The sequence below is a fragment of the Mobula hypostoma genome, chromosome 5, assembly GCF_963921235.1.
Source record: "Mobula hypostoma chromosome 5, sMobHyp1.1, whole genome shotgun sequence".
NCBI classification, from domain to species: domain Eukaryota; kingdom Metazoa; phylum Chordata; class Chondrichthyes; order Myliobatiformes; family Myliobatidae; genus Mobula; species Mobula hypostoma.
The window spans coordinates 105,239,463-105,259,977 of NC_086101.1; the positions used below are offsets into that span (position 1 = coordinate 105,239,463).

The following is a 20,515-nucleotide window of genomic DNA, read 5'->3' on the forward strand; positions in this document are numbered from 1 at the left end:
CAGGTATGCAAAAGGAAAGCTGAGGACAAGTGTGAGTCCCTCACGGACAGTGATGGGTGAAATTACAAATGGGAAATATGCAGATGACAGGAGAATCTAAACTACTCCTTTGTGGGCATAGGGCAAAACAACCTGCCAGAGCTACCAGAGATCCAAGGATTTGGTGAAAGTAAGGAATTGAAAAGGACAAATATTAGTCAGAGAACAACATTTGGGAAGTTAGTGAAAGGATCTGAGGTGAAGGGGTAACACACAAAGTGTTGGAGGAACTCAGCTGGTCAGGCAGCATCTATGGAAGGGAATAAATAGTTGACGTTTTAGGTTGAGAACCTCCATCAGGATTGGAAAGAAAGTGGCGAGATGGCCAATAGAAGAAGGTGGGGGAGGAGTACAACCCAGCAGGCAATAAGCACCCCAGCACATCCTTAGGCTGTTGGTTGTTAATGCAGACAACACCTTCACTGTATGTTTCGATGTACTGTGATGAATAAATAAATGAATCTGATTTTGAGCTAAGCAGCCCATAGACTAGATGGCATCAGCTCTTAACCGAGCTAATGGAATGAAGGGCTTGATCTCAGACAGACGGTATCATGCGTTCAGAGATTGGTGTAACGCATGGTTATTTGACTTATTGTTGCCTTCCGGTCAGCTTGAACCAGTCTGGCCATTCTGCTCTGACCCCTCTCATTAACAAGGACATTTCACCCTCAGAACTGCTGCTCATTGGATAATTTTTTTTATTTATCCACACCATTCTCTGTAAACTTCAGAGACTGTTTGCGCGAAAATCTTAGAAAGTCAGCAGTTTCTGATATACAACCCCATCTGGCACCAACAACTATTCCATAGTCAAAGTCACCTAGATCACATTTCACCCATATTCTGATGTTTGTTCGGAATATCATCTAAGGCTCTTGACCATGTCTACAAAGTTCAAAGTAAATTTACTATCAAAGTACATATGTGTCATCATATGTAACCCCGAGTTTCATTTTTTTGCAGGCATACTCAATAAATCCATAATAGAATAACAATAATAGAATCAGTGAAAGACGAATCAACTCAGGCATTTATCCAATGTGCAAAAGACACCAAACTGTGCAAATACAAACATAAAGAAAGAAATAAACAATAAATATCTAGAACATGAGATGAATAGTCCTTGAAAGGGGGTTGGGGGTGAAGATAGGGAGCTGTTTCAGTCCTTGACACAGGTAACTGTGCTAATTTAGTCAAAACAGGGCCGCTAAATTTACACAAGGGTGACCTAACAAGTTAGGCTGAGTCAGCAGGCTTAGTTGACTGGCAAGAAGCCAAGAGATGAAACGGACTGGAGAGAGGCTGGTTACAGATCAACAGTGACTCAGTGCAAAATCAATCAGAAGGGGACAGATTCATGTGGCTCTGGCCAAGCATGGTTCTCTGGGGAGTTTTCTTTCCACAGTCCAAAATTAATCAGAAGGGGACAGATTAATGCAGCTTTGGCCAGCCATGCATGGTTCTCTGGGGAGTTTTCGTTCTACAGTAGAAATAGTAGGGTGTCAATTTAAGAACTTGCTACTCATTTCAAGTCTGGATAAAGTCTGATTTTACATTTAAGGAACCACTTTACCAATATGAACAAGTAAGAAACTGACTCAGCTGTGGCTTGGTGACAGTATTTTCTTGAGGTCGAGTGACTGGGTGTGTTTAGTCCCAATGACCTGAGACTACATCACAGGTCAACTCTGTCAGTAGGTCATTATAGAAGGGAACCCGCCTCTTCAGTGGGACAGCATAGAAGTACAAAGAACAGTTGTTGGAACAGTGTGATCTCGAGAGTATTAATGATGGGTGTTGCACTATGCAAGGGGCAGTGCCGAGCAAGTGATGCAGCAGCCAAGACATAGGAGCAGAATTCAGCCATTCAGCACATTGTCTCCTCTGGCATTCCAAAATGGCTGATTTATTTTCCCTCTCAACCACTTCTCCTGCCTCCTCCCCATAACCTTTGATACTCTTACTAATCAAGAATCTATCAGCTTCTGCCTTAAATTAATCCAATGGCTTGGTCTCCACAGTCGACTGGGGCAATGCTTCACCACCCTCTGGCTAAAGAAATTCCTTTATGCATCATATATGCTGGGAAAGCATTAGCTCCTTTTTTTTAAGACCATGAGACTATAAAACATATGAGCAGAAATAGGCCACATGGCCTATTGAGTCAGCCTCACCATTCAATCATGGCTGATCCATTTTACCCCTCCTCAGCCTCACTCGATGGCCTTTTCCCCGTAACCTTAGCTGCCGTGTCCGATCAAGAACCCATTAAGCTCTGCCTTAAATACACCAAACACCTGACTTCCACAGCTGCCTGTGGGAACAAATCCCACAAATTCACCCCCCTCTGGCTAAAGAAATTTCTCCACATCTCTGTTTTAAATGGACACCCTCTATCCTGAGGCTGCGCCCTCTTGACCTAGACTCCCCCACCATGGGAAACATCCTTTCCCAATCTAGTCTGTCTCGGCCTTTCAACATTCAAAAGGTTTCAATGTGATCCCCTCATTCTTCTAAATTCCAGTGAGTACAGACCCAGAGCCAACAAACGTTCCTCATATGATAACCCTTTCATTCCTGGAATCATCCTTGTGAACCTCCTCTCAACCTTCTCCAATGACAGCACATTTTTTCGTAAGATGAGGAGTCCAAATCTGTTCACAATACTCAAGGTGAAGCCTCTCTAGGGTCTTATAAAGCCTCAACATCACATCCCTCCTCTTGTATTCTAGACCTCTTGAAATGAATGCTAACATTGCATTTGCCTTCCTCCCCATTGACTCAACCTGCAAGTTAACCTTTAGGTTTTCTGCACAAGGACTCCTAAATCCCTTTGCATCTCAGATTTTTGGATTTTCTCCCCATTTAGAAAACAGTCGACACACTTATTTCTACCACCAAGGTGCATGATCATGCATTTCCAACATTGTATTTCATTTGCTACTTTCTTGCCCATTCTCCTAATCTGTCTAAGTCTTTCTGCAGCCTTTTGCTTTCCTCAAAACTACCTGCCCCTCCACCAATCTTTGTATCATCTGCAAATCTGGCAACAAAGCCATCTATTCAATCAGCTGAATCATTTATATACAACATAAAAAGAACTGGTCCCAACACTGACCCCTGTGGAACACCATAAGACACTGGCAGCCAACCAGAAAAGGATCCTTTTATTCCCAGTCGCTGCCTCCTACCGATCGGCCAATGCTCTAACCATGCTAGTAACTTTCCTGTCATACCATGGGCTCTTAACTTGGTAAGTAGCCTCATGTGTGGCACTTTATCAAAAACCTTCTGAAACCTCTAAATATACAACATCTACTGCATCCCTTTTATCTATCCTACATGTAACCTCCTCAAAGAATTCCAACAGACTCGTCAGGCAAGATTTTCCCTAAAAGAGACCATGCTGACTTTGCCCTATCTTGTCCGGAGTCAACAACTACTCCATAACCTCATCTTCAACAATTGACTGCAACATCTTCCCAACCACTGAGGTCATGTAACATACTTTCTGCTGCCTCCCTTCTTTCTTAAAGAGTGGTGTGAAATCTGTAAATTTCCAGTCCTCTTGCACCCTGTCAGAGTCTAATCATTTTTGAAAGTTTATTTCTAATGCCTCCACAATCTCTACCACTTCTAAAAGGACGTCTGTGTATTCTGAGGCAGTGCCCTCTGGTCCCAGACTACCCCACTATAGGAAATACTCTCCATAGCAGGGTAATAGGCCCTGCCGGATTAATGAGGCTGCTACGCCCAATTACATCCATGTGACCAATTAACCTAATATGTCTCTGAGATGCGGGAGGAAACTGAAGCACCGAGGAAACCACGCCAAAGGTGATGGGAAGAACATACAAACTCATTACAGACAGCGGCTGCATTGAATCTGAGTCACTGGTGTTGTAATAGTGTTATGCTAACCGCTACTCTACCCTTCCACTCCCCCATTAAAAAAGGACTTGAAACCCAACACACATCAAATATGCTGGAGAAACTCAGCAGGTCAAGTAGCACCAATGGATGAGAATATACAGTTGATGATTCAAGCCAAAATCCTTCATCAGGATTCATTCTGAGGCCCTTAATCAGGTGTCTTGATAAAGATTCTTGAGCCAAAATGTTGACTGTTTATTCCCCTCCGCAGATGCGGCCCGAACTGCTGAGTTCCTCCACTGTTTAGTGCTCAAGTTTTACAGTATCTGCAGAAACTCTTGTGCTTTTGGTATTAAACCATGGTCTCCTCTGCTCTTTTTGATAAATGTAAATGTTAGAATACAAGATTCTGAAGAGAGATGTGGAGTCCCTATGACCAACAATCCTGCCAGTTTATTTCCCCAGAGCAGGACATCACATTGCAGACTTACTGCTGTTCACAGACTCAATGGAATGGCAGCTGTGACTCAGGCACAATTCAGAGCAGCAGAACACTGGGCCCCTCTAGCCTGCTGCTTATTCCTGCCTTTCCTGGTCACCTTTCACTGCAGCAGTAACACCTGACCATGTCCTTCCCTTGTGTGAGGCGTGACGGGACAACCCGGAGGTCAAGGACAATGGAAAAACATCTTTTCATTGATGCACAAACAAGAGAAAATCTGCAGATGCTGAAAATCCAAGCAACACACACAAAATGCTGGAGGAACTCAGCAGGTCAGGCAGTGTCTATGGAAAAAAAAGTACAGTCGACATTATGGGTCGAAACCCTTTGGAAAGCCGTTTTCGATATCTCCAGGAGTGCCCTGGAAGATGTGCACCTTCTGGGTGAGCCCGTGTTGCCAAATGAAGAGTTGTGAGATCAGAACATTGAGACAGCAAGTGCAGCTGTTAGAGACTTCTGCACTTGGTCAATTGCTCTCTCTCGACTCTTCGAGAGTTTGCTGCTGATTCTCAAGTTGGGGAACTTGAAATAGAAGTGGCACTGCAGACTGTAACATCGAAACAGTGAGCTGTTCCTCTCTCTCCCTCGTTGAACAATGGGTTTTGAAGGACTGTAGATCATGGTCTCTCTTGGGGGGCTTTGCTGTTGTATGGTGGGTGTTAGGGGTGCTGATGCTTTATGCTGGAATAAATGCGGGGAGAAGAGGGGGTGAGTTAATGCTTTTGCTACTGTTTGAGCTTGGGGGGGCGGTATTTGGGGTTTCCTACGTTTCCTCTGTAATTCATCCTTTGGGGTTTTTCTTCTGTTTTGTGGACGTCTGTGGAGAGTAAGAATTTCAGGTTGTATATTGTATACATTGTCTGATACTAAATGAAACCATTGAAGGCAGACCATTATTGGTCTGGGCTCAGTGTGACAGAGTCATTCTGATGGGGAAGAGCTGATCTCAGTATGCAGTAATTATTTTACCGAAATGCAGTAAAACACTTTATATGCCATCCCGAGACAGATCATTCTGTTAGACTGCTTGCAACATTGCACTGATAGTCACACACTCACCAGATCACCACTGTCCTGTAACTCTGGATGTACAACGTTATTCAGGGTGATACCAGTGCTCAGTCCGACTTTCCTATGAGGACAGACAAAGGAGGAATGGTTTATAAAGGGTAGTCTGTGAGAACTGTGATGATCTTGTATTCATACCTGCCTCAAAGAACCACTGTCAACTCAGTGACTGAGTCATTTCTGCACCAGCCTTGCATGATGACTTTGACTTACTCCAGCTTCTCCCAGGAGCTGAAATTATTGTCTGCTTAAGAGTCATGGAGCATTACAGGATTGAAACAAGCCCTTCAGCCCATCTAGTCTGTGCAAGGTCATTCTGCTAGTTCCATTGATCTGTCCTCCATAACCCTTCCATCTATGTACATGTCCAAACTTCTCTTAAATATAAAAATTAAAGCCACGTCAACCATTTCAGCTGGCATCTTGTTTAACACTCTCACATCCCTCTGAGTGTACAAGTTCCCTCTCAGGTTCTTAAATATTTCATCTTTCACCCTTAACCTTTAGTTCTTGTATCACCCATCCTCAGTGGACAAAGCCTGATGCATTTACCCTATCTATACCCTGAGAATTTTTTTACACCTCTATCGAATCTTCCATCATTCTCCTATGCTCTAGGGAATAAAGTCCTAACCTATTCAGTCTTCCGTATAACTCAGGTCCCCAAAGCCCATTCAACATCCCTGCAAATTTTCCCTTTACTCTTTTGATTGACCGTTTTTTTTTGTTTGTTTGTTTTTTATCCCCCTGTGGGTAGGTGACTAGAATTACACACCATACTTAGCCTCACCAACATCTTATACAAGAAAGGGCATGAGAGGGCACTAAAGTCAAACCAGAAATGCCCTGGCTCAAAGGGTCACCTTTGAAATGAGGGCACCGATCCCCATGGGACCTTGGGGAGGGCGAGGGGGAAGCCACTGCTGCCACTACCGCTGCTGCTACCACTGATGCTACTACTACTGCTGATGCTGCATTAACAACAACAACATGAACTCAGTTCTATCAGGAGCTTCAACTTCTGCTTCTCTTTCCACAGATGCTGTCTGACCACTTTTCCCAAAGTTTCTGTTTTGTTTTCAGATCTCCAGAATCTGCATTTGTTTTGAATGTTCATAGATTTTCACAACATGACAGATTGATCAGCTTTATATAGATTACCTTTATTTGTGACATACACAGCAAAACAGTGAAATGCATCATTTGTGTCAATGACCAACACAGTCTAAATGTCTGCTGGAGGCAGCCCCCAAGTGTCGCCACACCAACATAGCATGCCCACAACCTACTAACCCTAATGAGTTTGGACTGTGGGAAGAAACCCACGTGGTCACAGAGAGAATACAAACTCCTTACAGACAAAAGCAGGAATTGAACACTGATCACCAAATGCTGGTGCTGCAAAGTCACTCACCTCCGTGCCCGCTTGCTGATTTCGCTCATCAGCAGGGTGGCGTTCCCCACAGGATTCTTCAGTGCCTTCTGCAGCCCCTTCAGGTGGTTCCCAGCATTCTGTGTGCACCAACAGGGAGACCATTAGCCCTTTCTCAGGGCAAGCACCTTCCCTACAAACAGCTGGTTCAACAGATGGTTAGGGGACATCAGAACAGGAGGCAGAGACAGGGTAGTCACTGGGAGATGTATGGACGGTCCGAAAGACAAGGTAAGGCGAAAACCATGGGTTTTCCAGATTCAGGTGTGGCAAAGACTGGTAACTGTGACTAGTGATTTTGGTTTACAACATAGGAGGCCAGTTGAACCACTGAACCTACGCCAGCTCTTAGAGCAATCCCGTCAGTCATATTCCTCCAGCTTTTCTCTGTAACCTATTCTCTCTCACAGCCCCATCAATTCCACCTGACTCTTCCACCACCCAGGGTCATTTACAGTTGGCAGTTAACATCTTTGGGAGAGGAAACTGGTAAACCCACGTGGTCACAGGGAGAACAGAGAACACAGAACAATACAGCACAACACAGGCCCTTCAGCCCATGATGTGCTGAACTTCTAACCTACTCTGAGATCCACCTAATCCTAATGTGCAGCTTTCAGAGACAGCACTGAAGGTCAGGATCGACCCCGGTTGCTGGAGTAGGGTGGCAGCTACAACCTGCTGGACCATTTCACTGCCTCAGTGACTGGATGGGTGAGGAGTGGGGAGCCTAATACACACTCAAAAACTCTCGAGTGCCAAAGGACAGGAGAAGTCAGGCAGGAAAATTCCAAAAGCCCTTTGCATTCAAATAAGTGGACTGAATTTCTGCAGATGCTAGAAATCCAAAACAACACACGCAGACTGAGAGGGGAATTCAGGAGGCATCTAAGGAGGGAAATAAACTGTCCACATTTCGGACCAAGCTTTTCACTGATTGCCCCTCCTTGTACTGGGGTCTTCATTACTTGGTGACCAGGGCATCTTTCTTCACTTGGCTCCTTGACGATGTCTAATCAGTGGGACCTGGGAGTCATTTGTTGCCTGGGAGGAACAGCTAGCAGAATTCTATACCGGCCATAGTTCACTGCCTTGTTTCCTGCCCGTTGCTGCTTATCCCCAGTACTGAGAGGCTTATATGCAAACACCCATGAATCACCTGCACCTTAACAAAGATGGTTGCCTCATGAGAGAATTCGAAGATCATGCATCCCTTGTATCTCCCTCTAGCTCATCACTCTGGCATTGAGGGACTGAATGGCCCTAACAATTCCTTGATCCTAAATAAGCCTTTCAACTACAATGTGTATCCTCAGCTCTGTATGTAACAGCTGGTGGCAGCCAAGGTCCTCCACACTGTTTCCGCCCCTCCATCAGTTGGGCCACATCTCCCTTGACTGAATGATATCCATTCTGTCCATCAAGCTAATGTTAGCTCTGTGATCGAACTCTCCAGCACATTTCCCTTTCTAGTGTTTCCCCACCAATTCCCCTCTGGGATTCCTTGTTGAATCCGCTCCCAGGTAGCATGTCTCCGACCACAACACCTCACCGTGGAGAAACCTTCTCCTCCTCTCCCCTCTGGTTCTTCCGCTGACCCCCTTAATTCCACGTCCTCTGGGTACCCACCTTCCTACTCTGGAAACAGTTAACCCTAATTCACTCTGGCCCATCCCTCCCAGATTTTGTTCCCGGACAGGTTTTAACTTCTAAATACAAGAGATTCTGCCAATGCTGGAAGTCCAGAGCAACATATGAACTGGGAGAGGAACCCAAAAGGACAGGCAGCATCTATGGAGGAGAATAAACAGTCAACATTTCAGGCCAAGACTCTTTATCAGGACAGGAAAGGAAGGGGACAGAAGCTACAAAAGTAAGGTGGGAGTAGAGGGAAAGAGTGGAAAGGAAGGGCTAGCTTGTACTCTGTCTTCTCCTTTCCATAGATGCTGACTGACCTGCTGAGTTTTTCCAGCATTTTATGTGGGTTACTCCAGGTTTAAACCTCTTGACCTTCCACTTCTGAAAGTACACACATACTAAACCATTGTAGTTTCAAAGACAATACATGGGCTCTAGTTCCAGGTGGTTACTCATCAAAAATAAAGAGGATGAGGACAGACATATCACTCAAAGCTTTACCAAAGTAACCAAATCCAGTTGTGAGGGGTAAGTGAGCAATGTTTCAGGAAGGTAAGATTTATCAAAGGAATTTTGGTACCTAGAGGACCCAGCCTCAGAATACATGGGTGTCCTTCTAAAATAGAGATGAGGAGGAATTTCTTTATCTAGAGGGTGGTGAATCTGTGGAATTTATTGGAGGCCAAGTCATTAGGTACATTTAAAGTGGAGGTTCATAGGTTCTCGATTAGTAAGAGAGTCAAAAGTTACCGGAAAGTGGCAGAAAGAAAATAAATCAGCTATGATTGAATGGTGGAACAGACTTGACAGGCCGATTGGCATAATCTGCTCCTATTTCTTATAGTCTTATGGTAAAATTGCAGCAACCCTACTGCCACACCACAGCCATGTGTCGATGGCACCAATGGCAATTAAAGAAGACAAGACAAAGCTACTGCGCTTACTGGGGTTTCCCAGTGCCAGCAGGTAGGAAGACTCTTGGTCCCACTCTACAGTTTACCCAGTACCTACCTGAATACCATTCAGCGCAACAAAGAGGCGAAGAATATCATTTGTCCCCTCAAAAATACGGAAGATTCGGAGATCTCTCATCACTCGCTCCACCCCAGCATCCTGAAAGAAGTTAGGATAGATTTCTAAATTACTGCATCATGCAGTCATAAAGCTCATCTTCAAATTCCCCTGCAGTCTCCCTGATGTTAACCCTGCTGGACCAATGCCCACAGGGCTCCCTGTGACCCTCCACCCACTGGTTTCTGGTACATGCTCAAACTAATGTGAAAGGCCTTTAGGTTATTTATGATGCTTAAGCAGATTTTAAAGTGGTAAGATTAAGATTAAAGATGCTCACGTGTACATCTAAACGTGAAACCATACAGCGAAATGTGTCATTTGTGTCAATGACTACAGTTTGAGGATGAGCTTAGCAGCCTGCAATTGTCGCCATGCTTCCACTGCCAACATAGCATGTCCACAACTTACTCACCCTAACCCATATGTCTTTGGGATGTGGTAGGAAGCTAGAGCATCCAGAGGAAACCCATGCAGTCACAGGGTGGGCATACAAATTCCTTACAGACAGTGAAACCTGAATGCTGGAGCTGCAAAGTGTTACGCAAATCTGCCACAATGAAATTTCTTGCTTGTATGAAGCTCACACAGTAATGGATATACATGCTATCAGTAAAGAGACTGGTGCAAATAATAGGTAATAATCATCAATGGACTGGTGCAAATAATAGGTAATGTAAACTAAGGTTGTGCAAAGAATAATTGTGTAAGTTGAGGTAATGCAAAGAATAGCCATGTAAACTGAGGTAGTGCAAAGAATAATTGTGTAAACTGTGACCACAGAAGAGGTAGAATTAAGGATTTGAGTTCGGGAAGGGGATGTGAAAGAGGTGACAGGTACAGGCAGTATGGTAGTGCTGCAGTTGGCATAATACTTTACAGTGCCAGTGATCAGAGTTCAATTGCTGTCGTCTGTAAGGAGTTTGTAAGTCCTCCCTGTGACCGCGAGAGTTTCTACTGGGTGCTCTTGTTTCCTCCCACATTCCAGAGATGTAAGGGGTTAGTAAGTTGTAACCATGCTATGTTGAGTTTGGAAGCATGGCAGCACTTGTAAGCTGCCCCCAGCAAATCCTCAGATGGTGTTGGTCATTGATGCAAATGACACATTACACTGTATTTTTAAAAATATTTTTATATTTATTTATTACAAACAAAAAACAGCACATCCACAAAAACCACAGCCATAACAAAATCAAATTAAATATTGAGCAGCAAAAGGGAGAAAAATATAAAGACAAAAGTAAACAGAGGTGCGCAGCACCAAAAAACCTCAGTCCTCACCCTGTGAGAAAGCCAACACAGGGCCCCATATCCTTTCAAAGATGTCCCCTCTGTCCTCATTACACAGTCTCAGTCTCTCCAAATGTAAAGTATTTGCCAGTTCTCTCAGCCACAGATCGTACATAGGCACAGAGTCCATTTTCCACATTTGCAGGATTAACTTCTTAGCAATCATCATTCCAAACAATGCAGCCTTTTTTTCATACTTATTGGCTGAAGATAGGGAGCTTGTTGCTCCAAGGATGGCTATGAGTGGGTCTGGTTCCCACCGCTTCCCAAAAGCCTCAGAGAAACAGTGAAAAATACTTTTCCAGTATGCATAAAGCTTACAACATGACCAGAATGAATGTGACAAGTTACTGTTCACAGATTTACATCTATTACAAACTAGTGAAACATCAGGGTAGAAACTGTGCAACTTTTCTTTGGAATAATGGAGTCTATGTATTGTTTTAAACCGTATAAGTCTGCGTCTGACATTGACCAAACAATCATGTATACTCTTTAAACACTCATCCCAGACCTTCTCTGTCAGTTCTATACCCAATTCATCCACCCATGCCTGTTTAAAACCTGCAGTATTCACCTGAGCTCCATTATGTAGGATCTGGTAAAGATAGGATACCGCACTATGAGTAACAGGATCAAATTTATTTATTGCCTCCAGGGACTCATATTTGTCTAAAACTTCAAAGTTAGGTATATATTTCCTAACATAATCTCGGATTTGTAAATATCTAAAAAAACTAGATACAGGGATATTGTAAACTGCTTGTAACTGCGCAAATGAGGCAAAGTTTCCATTAATATACAAGTCACCTATACTACAGATGCCTCTCTGTTTCCAGGTAGGGAAAAAACAGTATCATTCAGGCCAGGCAAAAAGGAATGATTGTCACAAATTGGAGTGTCAATATAAGTTTTTGGGGCCTTAATATGTGGTTAAATCTGCTTCCAAATTCTTATAGTGCTGCCAACTACGAAGCGGTTACTAAAACGTGACTTATTAACTACAGTGGAGCTATTAAGGAGAGCTGGTAAGGAAGGCTTCTTACAAAGCATTCGCTGTACGAATAACCATGCATCAGTCTGAGGTAGAGGGTGGGCCTTTTTTCCACCATGCAAGAATGGATAGCTGGGCAGCCCAGTAATACATTTTAAAAGTTCGGTAGGGCAAAACCACCTGCTTCCTTGGGCTTTGACAAGTGTTTTCTCGTCATTCTCATGGCTTTATAATTCCAAATGAAGGGTATAATAATTGAATCCAATTGCTTAAAATATGACAGAGGAATAAAACATGGAATTGACTGGAAAAGATGAAGAATAATTGTGGCAGTACAATCATCTTGATTGCGTTAATCCTCCCCACCAAAGAAATCGGAAGCGTTTTCCAAAAGTCAATATTGCGTTTAACCTGCTCAACTTTGTTTCGCCAACTCACTTGCAAAAGGTTATCTGGGTTTTTTGTAATAGTCACATCAAGATAGGAAAAATTATCATAAGTTATTTTAAAGGGAATAGACTGCAAATACGCTATATTAACCACTGCAGTGACTGGCATTAGTTCACTGTTATCCCAATTAATAGAGAAACCTGAGAAACTACCAAAATTATTAATTAGAGTCAGAAGGGCGGGTATTGATGCTTGTGGGCTGGAAATATATAAAAGGACATCATCGGCGTATAACGAAAGATGATGTTTATGTCCATGCATATCAATGGGAGATATCAAAGGGTCCTGTCTGATGATAACAGCCAGTGGCTCAATGATAACTGCAAACCACAACGGAGAACGGGGGCAGACTTGACGAGTCCCACGATGAATTGCAAAAGGGGAGGAGGTATTCTGATTAGTGACAATAGAAGCAGATGGGTGTGAATAAATTATCTCAATCCATTTAATGAAAGGATCATGGTCTGGATCGGGGTCCCTTTAAATTTAGCTTGTTTATGTTACGATCCGGACCGTTGATTCCATTTTCCCATTTCCCTCGACTTTGGTGATTAGAGACAATTAACACTCGGCTGAACCGGGAGTTTAAAGTCTCTGGCTTTCAGCCATTCGGTGTGGGAGTGTCTGCAAAGTCACAGCGTGCCAATGTCATCTGGCCGGAGCAAGCCTTGTCTCCGCCCGAAGCGAGTGCCGGTAATTCGCCTTTCCTCACCTGAGCAACCTTGTCCAGTTGCTTCGCTGAAGCGAGCCTGCAAAGTTTCCTCATCAAGATGGGTCTGTCAGTTAACCCGCCGGAGAGAATCAAGAGCCGCTGTCTACTGTTCCCAGTCCGAGTTGAGAACTCGGCACTACCCGGAGGTTCCAAGCACCACGTCCTGGCTCCAACGGCATCCAAGTACCACGTCCACGTCCTGGCTCCGGCGGCATCCAAGTACCATGTCCACGCCCTGGCCCTGGCAGCTTCCCAGTTCTGAGTCTAGTCCTGGCCCTGGCGGTCTGTGATTCCTGTCCTACCCCCTTGTCCTAATCCCTTCTCTGCCCCTCTCGCCTCTAGCCCTCGTCTACAGCCCCTGCCTGCACTTCGGTCTAGTTCCATCACCGGAGCTAGAGAGGTACTGTCTGGTGTTCATTCGTGTCGGTCTTGTCTTGTCCTTGCCTCCGTGGGGTAAGTCAGGCCGTCTTGCCGTTGCCCCGCAGGGGGTTGTGTCTTGTCGTGTCTTGTCCTCGCCTCTGTGGGGTAATTCAGGCCATCTTGCCGTTGCCCCGCGGAGGGTCATGAGTCCCGGCCCTATGTCCTGTACCCAAGGAGGGGTCCCGGCTCTCTGTTCTGTGTGTGAGTCCCGGCCCTATGTCCTGTACCCAAGGAGGGTCCCAACTCTGTGTTCTGTGTATGTGTCCATGGTTCCATGTACCTGCTCTCCCGAGACCGAGGCTCTGTGTTCCCATGTTCCTCCTCTCCCTAGCCCATGTCATGTCCATGCCTGGTTCTGGGGTCCGAGCCTGAGGCAAGACCTAGGTACTGGGTCCTTGCCCAGTCTCGGGCTCGGAGTCCATACCCTAGCCTCTTCATGTCTCCTCTAGTTCTGGGAGCCGATTCCGAGTCCTAGCCCAGACCCTTGGTCCCAGCCTGGTCCTAGTCCTCAGTCCTTGTCCAGTTTGCTACTCCTGCTCCTGCCTAGCTCTCATGGTATCGACCAATAAACTAAATCTAAGTAACCTCACAAGATGTGTCTTGCATTTGGGTCCACCCTTGCTCCCCATGCCACTGCCAATGTGAAAGAAAGATGCTCCAAATCCAAATTTCTTATGTGCAAACATCATATATGGCCATTCCACTTGGTCAAACACATGCTGCGCATCTAATGAAATGACTACAGCCTCTTCTGCATGTTTTGTATATAAAATATTGAAAAGACAACGCAAATTAAAATACATATGTCTACCTGGCATAAAGCCAGTTTGATCTGGATGAATAAGAGAACAAATGCATTCTTTTAACCTATTGGCCAGGACTTTCCCAAGAATTTTAGTTTCAATGGGCAGCAGTGAAATGGGGCAATATGATGAAACCACCTTGGGATCACGGCCTGGTTTTGGAATCAGAGAAACATTAGCTTTACATAAAGTGGGTGGTAATCTGGAAGTTATCCTAGAGTGATTCAACATTCGTAAGAGCAGAGGTGACAATTTTGGGCCAAATACTTTGAAGAATTCCATGCTAAAATCATCCGGACCCGCTGGCTTATTATTGGGGAGGGAAGAGATGACCTTCTTGATCTCATCTAGGCTTATATCAGCATCCAAGTGTATTTTCTGAATCTATTGACAGCGTGGGCAGCTTCAGATTATCAAAAAATGCTTCCATAGCTTCAACATCTGGACTGCCTTGTGATTGGTAAACACTAGTATAGAACTCCGCAAAACACTTATTAATTTTTTCCAGGTCCGTCAATAGAAAGCCATCTTTCACCTTTATACGATGTTTGGCCCTGGAGGCCTGCATCTGTCTTAACTGACGGGTTAATAACTTATGGGGCTTTTCACCAAGCTCAAAATACCTCTGTCTGACTTGTGTCAGTAGTTTCGAAGCACTCTTGGACATTATAGAATTATACTCATACCGTAAGGCAGTAATCTTATTAAGTAATTCTGCTTCCAGGTTTATTTTGTAAGAAGCTTCCAGATTTGCCAACTGATCATCTATTTCAGTTAATCTTTTCTTGAACCTTCTTTTTTCCGCTGTCTCATATGCTATTATGCAAGCCTCTAATAACCACCTTCATGGCCTCCCAAAGAGTGGAATCATCAACACTGCCCACATCATTGGTGCTTAAGTATACGTTTGTAGATCTATCTTATCTGAAAGATAAGAGCAAAAATCCTTATCCTTTAGCAAAGCATTATTTAAATGCCAACTATATTTACCTCTTTTGTGGTTCAATTGGAGTATAAGGGAGACAGGAGTATGATCCGATATAAGTTATTATGGTAAGTGCAACCGACTACTGATGAGACCAATTTCAAATCTAACAGAAAATAATCAATCCTAGAGTAGGATTTATGTACTGTGGAGAAATATGAAAAATCCTTCTTCGTGGGATTAAGAAGCCTCCAAATATCTACTATGTTATACGATTGCATGAGATTATTAAGTGTTACACTATTTTTAAGTGAACAAACTTGGGGACGTTGTCTATCTAGGAGGGAGTTTAAGATGCAATTAAAGTCTCCACCTACAATTATGTTAGAGTCAGACAGATTAGGCATGGCCTTAAAGAGGTTCTGAAAAAAAACTGGATCGTCAAAGTTGGGCCTGCATACATTCACTAGTGTCAATGGTATAGAATTTAATATTCCACTTACTATTACATATCTGCCCCTCAGGTCAGCGATAGTTTGTGTGTGAATAAACGGTATGGTTTTTTTAAATTAAGACTGCAACACCTCTAGTTTTAGTACTAAAATTTGACTGGTAGACTTGAGATGCCCAGGAGGGACAAAGCACTTTCGCTGTTGTTTTCTTAATATGTGTTTCTTGGAGAAAACAATATCAGCTTTGAGTGTACGAAGATGTGCATACACCTTCCCTCTCTTCAGTGGACTATTCATCCCCCGTACATTTTAGCTGACAAGTTTAGTCTCACTAATGCTGTGCATATGCGAATTAGATGTCATACCTGCTGCTTAACAAAAAAATATGCTGTATGGTCATGGCATAACACAAACTGTAACTTGAACAAATAGATGTGCTGTAACAAACCCTTGAGAAACACAGAAAACCCTCCCAAAAATAAAAATAAAAACACACCAGGAGTAGTACTTCCATACCCCTGACCTAGAGTCAAAGCTATATCCAAGAGCCAACACATGGCCTGGAATAGTGAGATAAATACCCATCACTCACTAAACACGGGAGAAGCACCTCTTCACAAATACACTATGAAATATAAAAATAAACAATAACAATCGGTCCTCACCCACATCTTAGAGTGAGCTTATTTTTCAGTTCCTCATGCGCTGAACTAACAAACAGTCTCCAAATGAAGTCGCTATAGATCAATGACAAATCCAGTAACCCAGCGTTAATCCATTTTTAGGTTGGTACGGGGTCCGAATGCCAATCTTTAACTTCTCGACTCAGGAACTCCTCTGCTACGGCTGCAGTGCTGAATGTACGGGTGCTATTGTTAACTGTAACCACAAACCTCGCCGGATACTGGAATCCATGCCTAATTTTCCTGGCTTTGCATTTCTCCTTAATGTGCTGAAAATCCTAATGTTTCCTCGTGGCAGTCGAGGTTAAATCCGGGTGCATGAACACCAGGCGCCCGTCATATAGCAGCGGAGCTCTCTCCCTGGACAATCGTAGCACCAGCTCTTTAACCTGGTAGTGGTGTAGCCTCGCAATAATAGCTCTTGGCCTACCATTTTTAGCAGGTGCTAGGCTCCGGTGGGCACGGTCCACTTCAATCGGCTGGTGGAAATGTTCTTACCCCAGCAACTTCGGAAGCAACGTGGCTACAATTTCCGTCGGCTTAGTGTTTTCAGCTTTCTCCTGAACCCCAATAATGCAAATGTTTTGACAGCGAGACGAAGCTTCAAGGTCATCCACCTTAGCCTGTAGCTGCGTGTTTTGGGATATTAGACTATCAAGCCGCCTCTCTAACTCTTCGATTCGCCTCTCATACGATTCGGCGGTATCCTCCATTAAAGAAACACGCTTACTGACTTCGTTTAGAGCCGCTGTTAGGTTCATAATTGACTTATTATGCTCAGCATGTCTCCCGTCTACCAAACTGTACATCTTGTTTACCGCCACAAGGACTTCTTCAATGGTAGTTGGGACCGGGGTGTAAGCAGCATTAGATTTAGCTTCTCCTGGGTCTGCTAGCTTCACAGAACCCTCACCAGAATCTTCTTCTCCTGTGCCTTTTTCTTGTTTCTTCCCTTTACCTGGCTTTGTCATTTCGTTCAGCCTGTTATAGCTCACTTCAGTCACTTAAAAAATAAGAATTAACTGCTATTTGGGTGAGGCAAAAGGTGGAGGTAGATGCAGCTTCCGGGACACATGTCTACCCCATACCAAGACCCCACATGACCCCTATTACACTGTATTTTTAAATGTACATGTGACAAAGTTGCTCTTTTTCTCGTTTCCTCCTCCTCTCCCTTCAAGTCTGAGAGCAGTTGGGAAGAAACTGTTCTTGAGTATGTCTTTGAGCTCCTGTATCTTCTACCAGGGAAGAAAAGCAAATGGCTGAGGGCATCCTTGATGATGCTGTTCACCTTCCTGATCTGCGATGTGTCAGAATGGTGCCGCATTGTGCTGTCAAGGTGATGAATCTTTTAGGTAGAGTACTCATTGGAGTTTAGAAGAATGAATGATGTTTTTACTTACGAGGGGTGATTGATAAGTTCGTGGTCAAGGTAGAAGGAGTCAATTTTAGAAAACCTAGCACATTCATTTTTCCTACATGTACACACTTAGTCCAGCAGTCATGGAGCATACGGATCCCTTTTTCGTAGAAGTCGGCATCTTGGACCTCCAGAAAATGGTCCACAGCAGGGGTGATTTATAAGTTTGTGGCCTAAGGTAGGAGATGAGTTATTAACTTCAAACTTTCTGCATTTTCACTTAAAGAGTTGAACCACACGTGCATGTAATGAGAGCTGTATCACTCATCTCCTTCTACCTTAGGCCACAAACCTATCAATCATCCTTGCTGTGGACCACCTGGAGGGTCAAGATGCTTTCAAGACGTTCAAACTTTCTGCAATCTCAAAGAGTTGAACTACATGGGCATGTAACGAGAGCGTCTTCCACCTTCAGGTGGTCCACAGCAGGGGTGATTGATAAGTTTGTGGCCTAGAGTAAAGGAGATGAGTTATACATCTCTCGTTACATGCATGTGCAGTTCAACTCTTTGAGTGAAAATGTAGAAAGTTTGAAGTTAATAACTCATCTCCTACCTTAGGCCACAAACTTATCAATCACCCCTGCTGTGGACAACTTCTACAAAGAAGGGATCCGTATGCTCTACAACCGCTGGACTAAGTGTGTACATGTCGAAGGGGACTATGTTGAAAAATAAATGTGCTAGGTTTTCTAAAATTAACTCCTTCTACCTTAAGCTACGAACTTATCAATCACCCCTCGTACATACAGGGATTAATGGGGAGATGCTGAGATGGCACAAAGGGTCAGAAATTTAAGACTGAAGGGCAAAAGAAATTTCACACTCAACAGGTTAGTGAAACCTCAGGGTTCTCACTCCTAAAGCACCTCAGGCATAAGAAGTATCCAAGGATATGATGAGTAGACATTGGGTCATTAAGAATTGGGAGTTAGGGCAGGAAAGACAATTGAGTTTGAAGACTGTCCACGATCTTACTGAATGATAGAGCAGGCTTCAGGGGCTAAATGGCCTGGACTGGTTTGTGATTCTAATGTTCTTGGGAAGGACCTCAGACGTCCAGGTGCGGGTCCTGGACCTTGACAGGATAACAGTTTGGCGTGGACAACATGGGCCGAAGGCTGTAGTGCTCTATGACTCTATGAGATGCAAATTGGGGCCCACCCTGGTGGAACTGAACAACTCACACCCCCTTTACAGTGTTTTACATAGAATACCCACTCCTGAGTGACTGAGCTGTCGTTTGGTGGTGGTGGTGGGTGCAGAGCGAATGCAGACTGTGACACTGACCTTCATGAAGCCCATTCCACCCATCAGCTGGATGCACTCATCTGCAACTGTCCAGGCAGCCTCCTGTGGAGAGATTGTGAGTAAGATTAGTCACCACCTTATCTACGTCACTACCACCTCCCGACCTTAGTCTCCCTAGTGGAAATCAGTCCTGCATCTCCCTCAGAAATTCTGGTGTGAACCACAACAAGGAGATTTAAGAGTCTCTTACATAGGCACATGGATGAAAGAAAAATGGGAGGGCTCTGTAAGAGGGAACGGTTGGATTTCTTTTTGAACAGATTAAAAGACTGGCACTACATCAGCTCCAGGCTGGGATCCCATTTTAATAACTCTCCAATCTCCAAACCTACGCTAGCATTGGAAGAATCGACTGGTATCATGTGGGACCGCCGGAGAGGCAGTATGGAATGCCCCAGGACCCCCTGGTGAGGCACTGCAGAATGCCCCGGGACCACCAGAGAGGCAGGGAAGAATGCCCCGGGACCGCTGAAGAGGCAGTGTGAAATGCCCAGGGACCCCCCAGAGAGGCAGCGCGGAATGCCCTGGGGCCACCGAGAGGCAGCGCGGAATGCCCCAGGGCCGCCGAGAGGCAGCGCGGAATGCCCAGGGACCCCCCCCCCGGAGAGGCAGCGTAGAATGCCCAGGGACCCCCGGAGAGGCAGCGCAGAATGCCCCGGGGCCGCCGAGACGCAGCTTGGAATGCGCAGGGACCCCCGGAGAGGCAGCGTGGAATGCCCCAGGGCCACCGGAGAGGCAGCGCGGAATGCCCGGGGACCCACCCAGAGAGGCAGCGCGGAATGCCCAGGGACCCCCCCCGGAGAGGCAGCGCAGAATGCCCAGGGGCCACCGGAGAGGCAGCGCAGAATGCCCCGGGGACCCCCCCAGAGAGGCAGCGCAGAATGCCCAGGGACCCCCCCGGAGAGGCAGCGCAGAATGCCCAGGGGCCACCGGAGAGGCAGCGCGGAATGCCCCGGGGCCACCGGAGAGGCAGCGCGGAATGCCCCGGGGCCATCGGAGAGGCAGCGCGGAATGCCCCAGGGCCACCGGAGAGGCAGCGCGGAATGCCCAGGGACCCCCGGAGAGGCAGCGCGGAATGCCCAGGGGCCACCGGAGAGGCAGCGCGGAATGCCCCGGGCCACCGGAGAGGCAGCGTGGAATGCCCCGGGACCCCCCGGAGAGGCAGCGCGGAATGCCCAGGGACCCTCCGGAGAGGCAGCGCGGAATGCCCAGGGGCCACCGGAGAGGCAGCGCGGAATGCCCAGGGGCCACCGGAGAGGCAGCGCGGAATGCCCCGGGCCACCGGAGAGGCAGCGCGGAATGCCCAGGGACCCCCCCCGGAGAGGCAGCGCGGAATGCCCAGGGGCCACCGGAGAGGCAGCGCGGAATGCCCCGGGCCACCGGAGAGGCAGCGTGGAATGCCCCGGGACCCCCCCAGAGAGGCAGCGCGG

The 20,515-nt window shown here is 45.6% G+C and overlaps 1 protein-coding gene across 4 annotated transcripts in view; it reads right to left on the reverse strand.

Moving 5' to 3' along the window:
* acadvl (acyl-CoA dehydrogenase very long chain) overlaps nt 1-20,515 on the reverse strand; it is a 130,804-nt gene that overhangs the window by 40,710 nt on the left and 69,579 nt on the right. For all 4 annotated transcript variants that reach the window (XM_063048697.1, XM_063048698.1, XM_063048695.1 and 1 more), the window contains 4 exons: nt 19,065-19,127; nt 9,567-9,668; nt 6,900-6,997; nt 5,477-5,549 (listed from right to left, as the gene is read on the reverse strand). In XM_063048697.1, the coding sequence (XP_062904767.1) occupies nt 5,477-5,549; nt 6,900-6,997; nt 9,567-9,668; nt 19,065-19,127 (336 nt within the window). The remainder of the gene's footprint in view (nt 1-5,476; nt 5,550-6,899; nt 6,998-9,566; nt 9,669-19,064; nt 19,128-20,515) is intronic.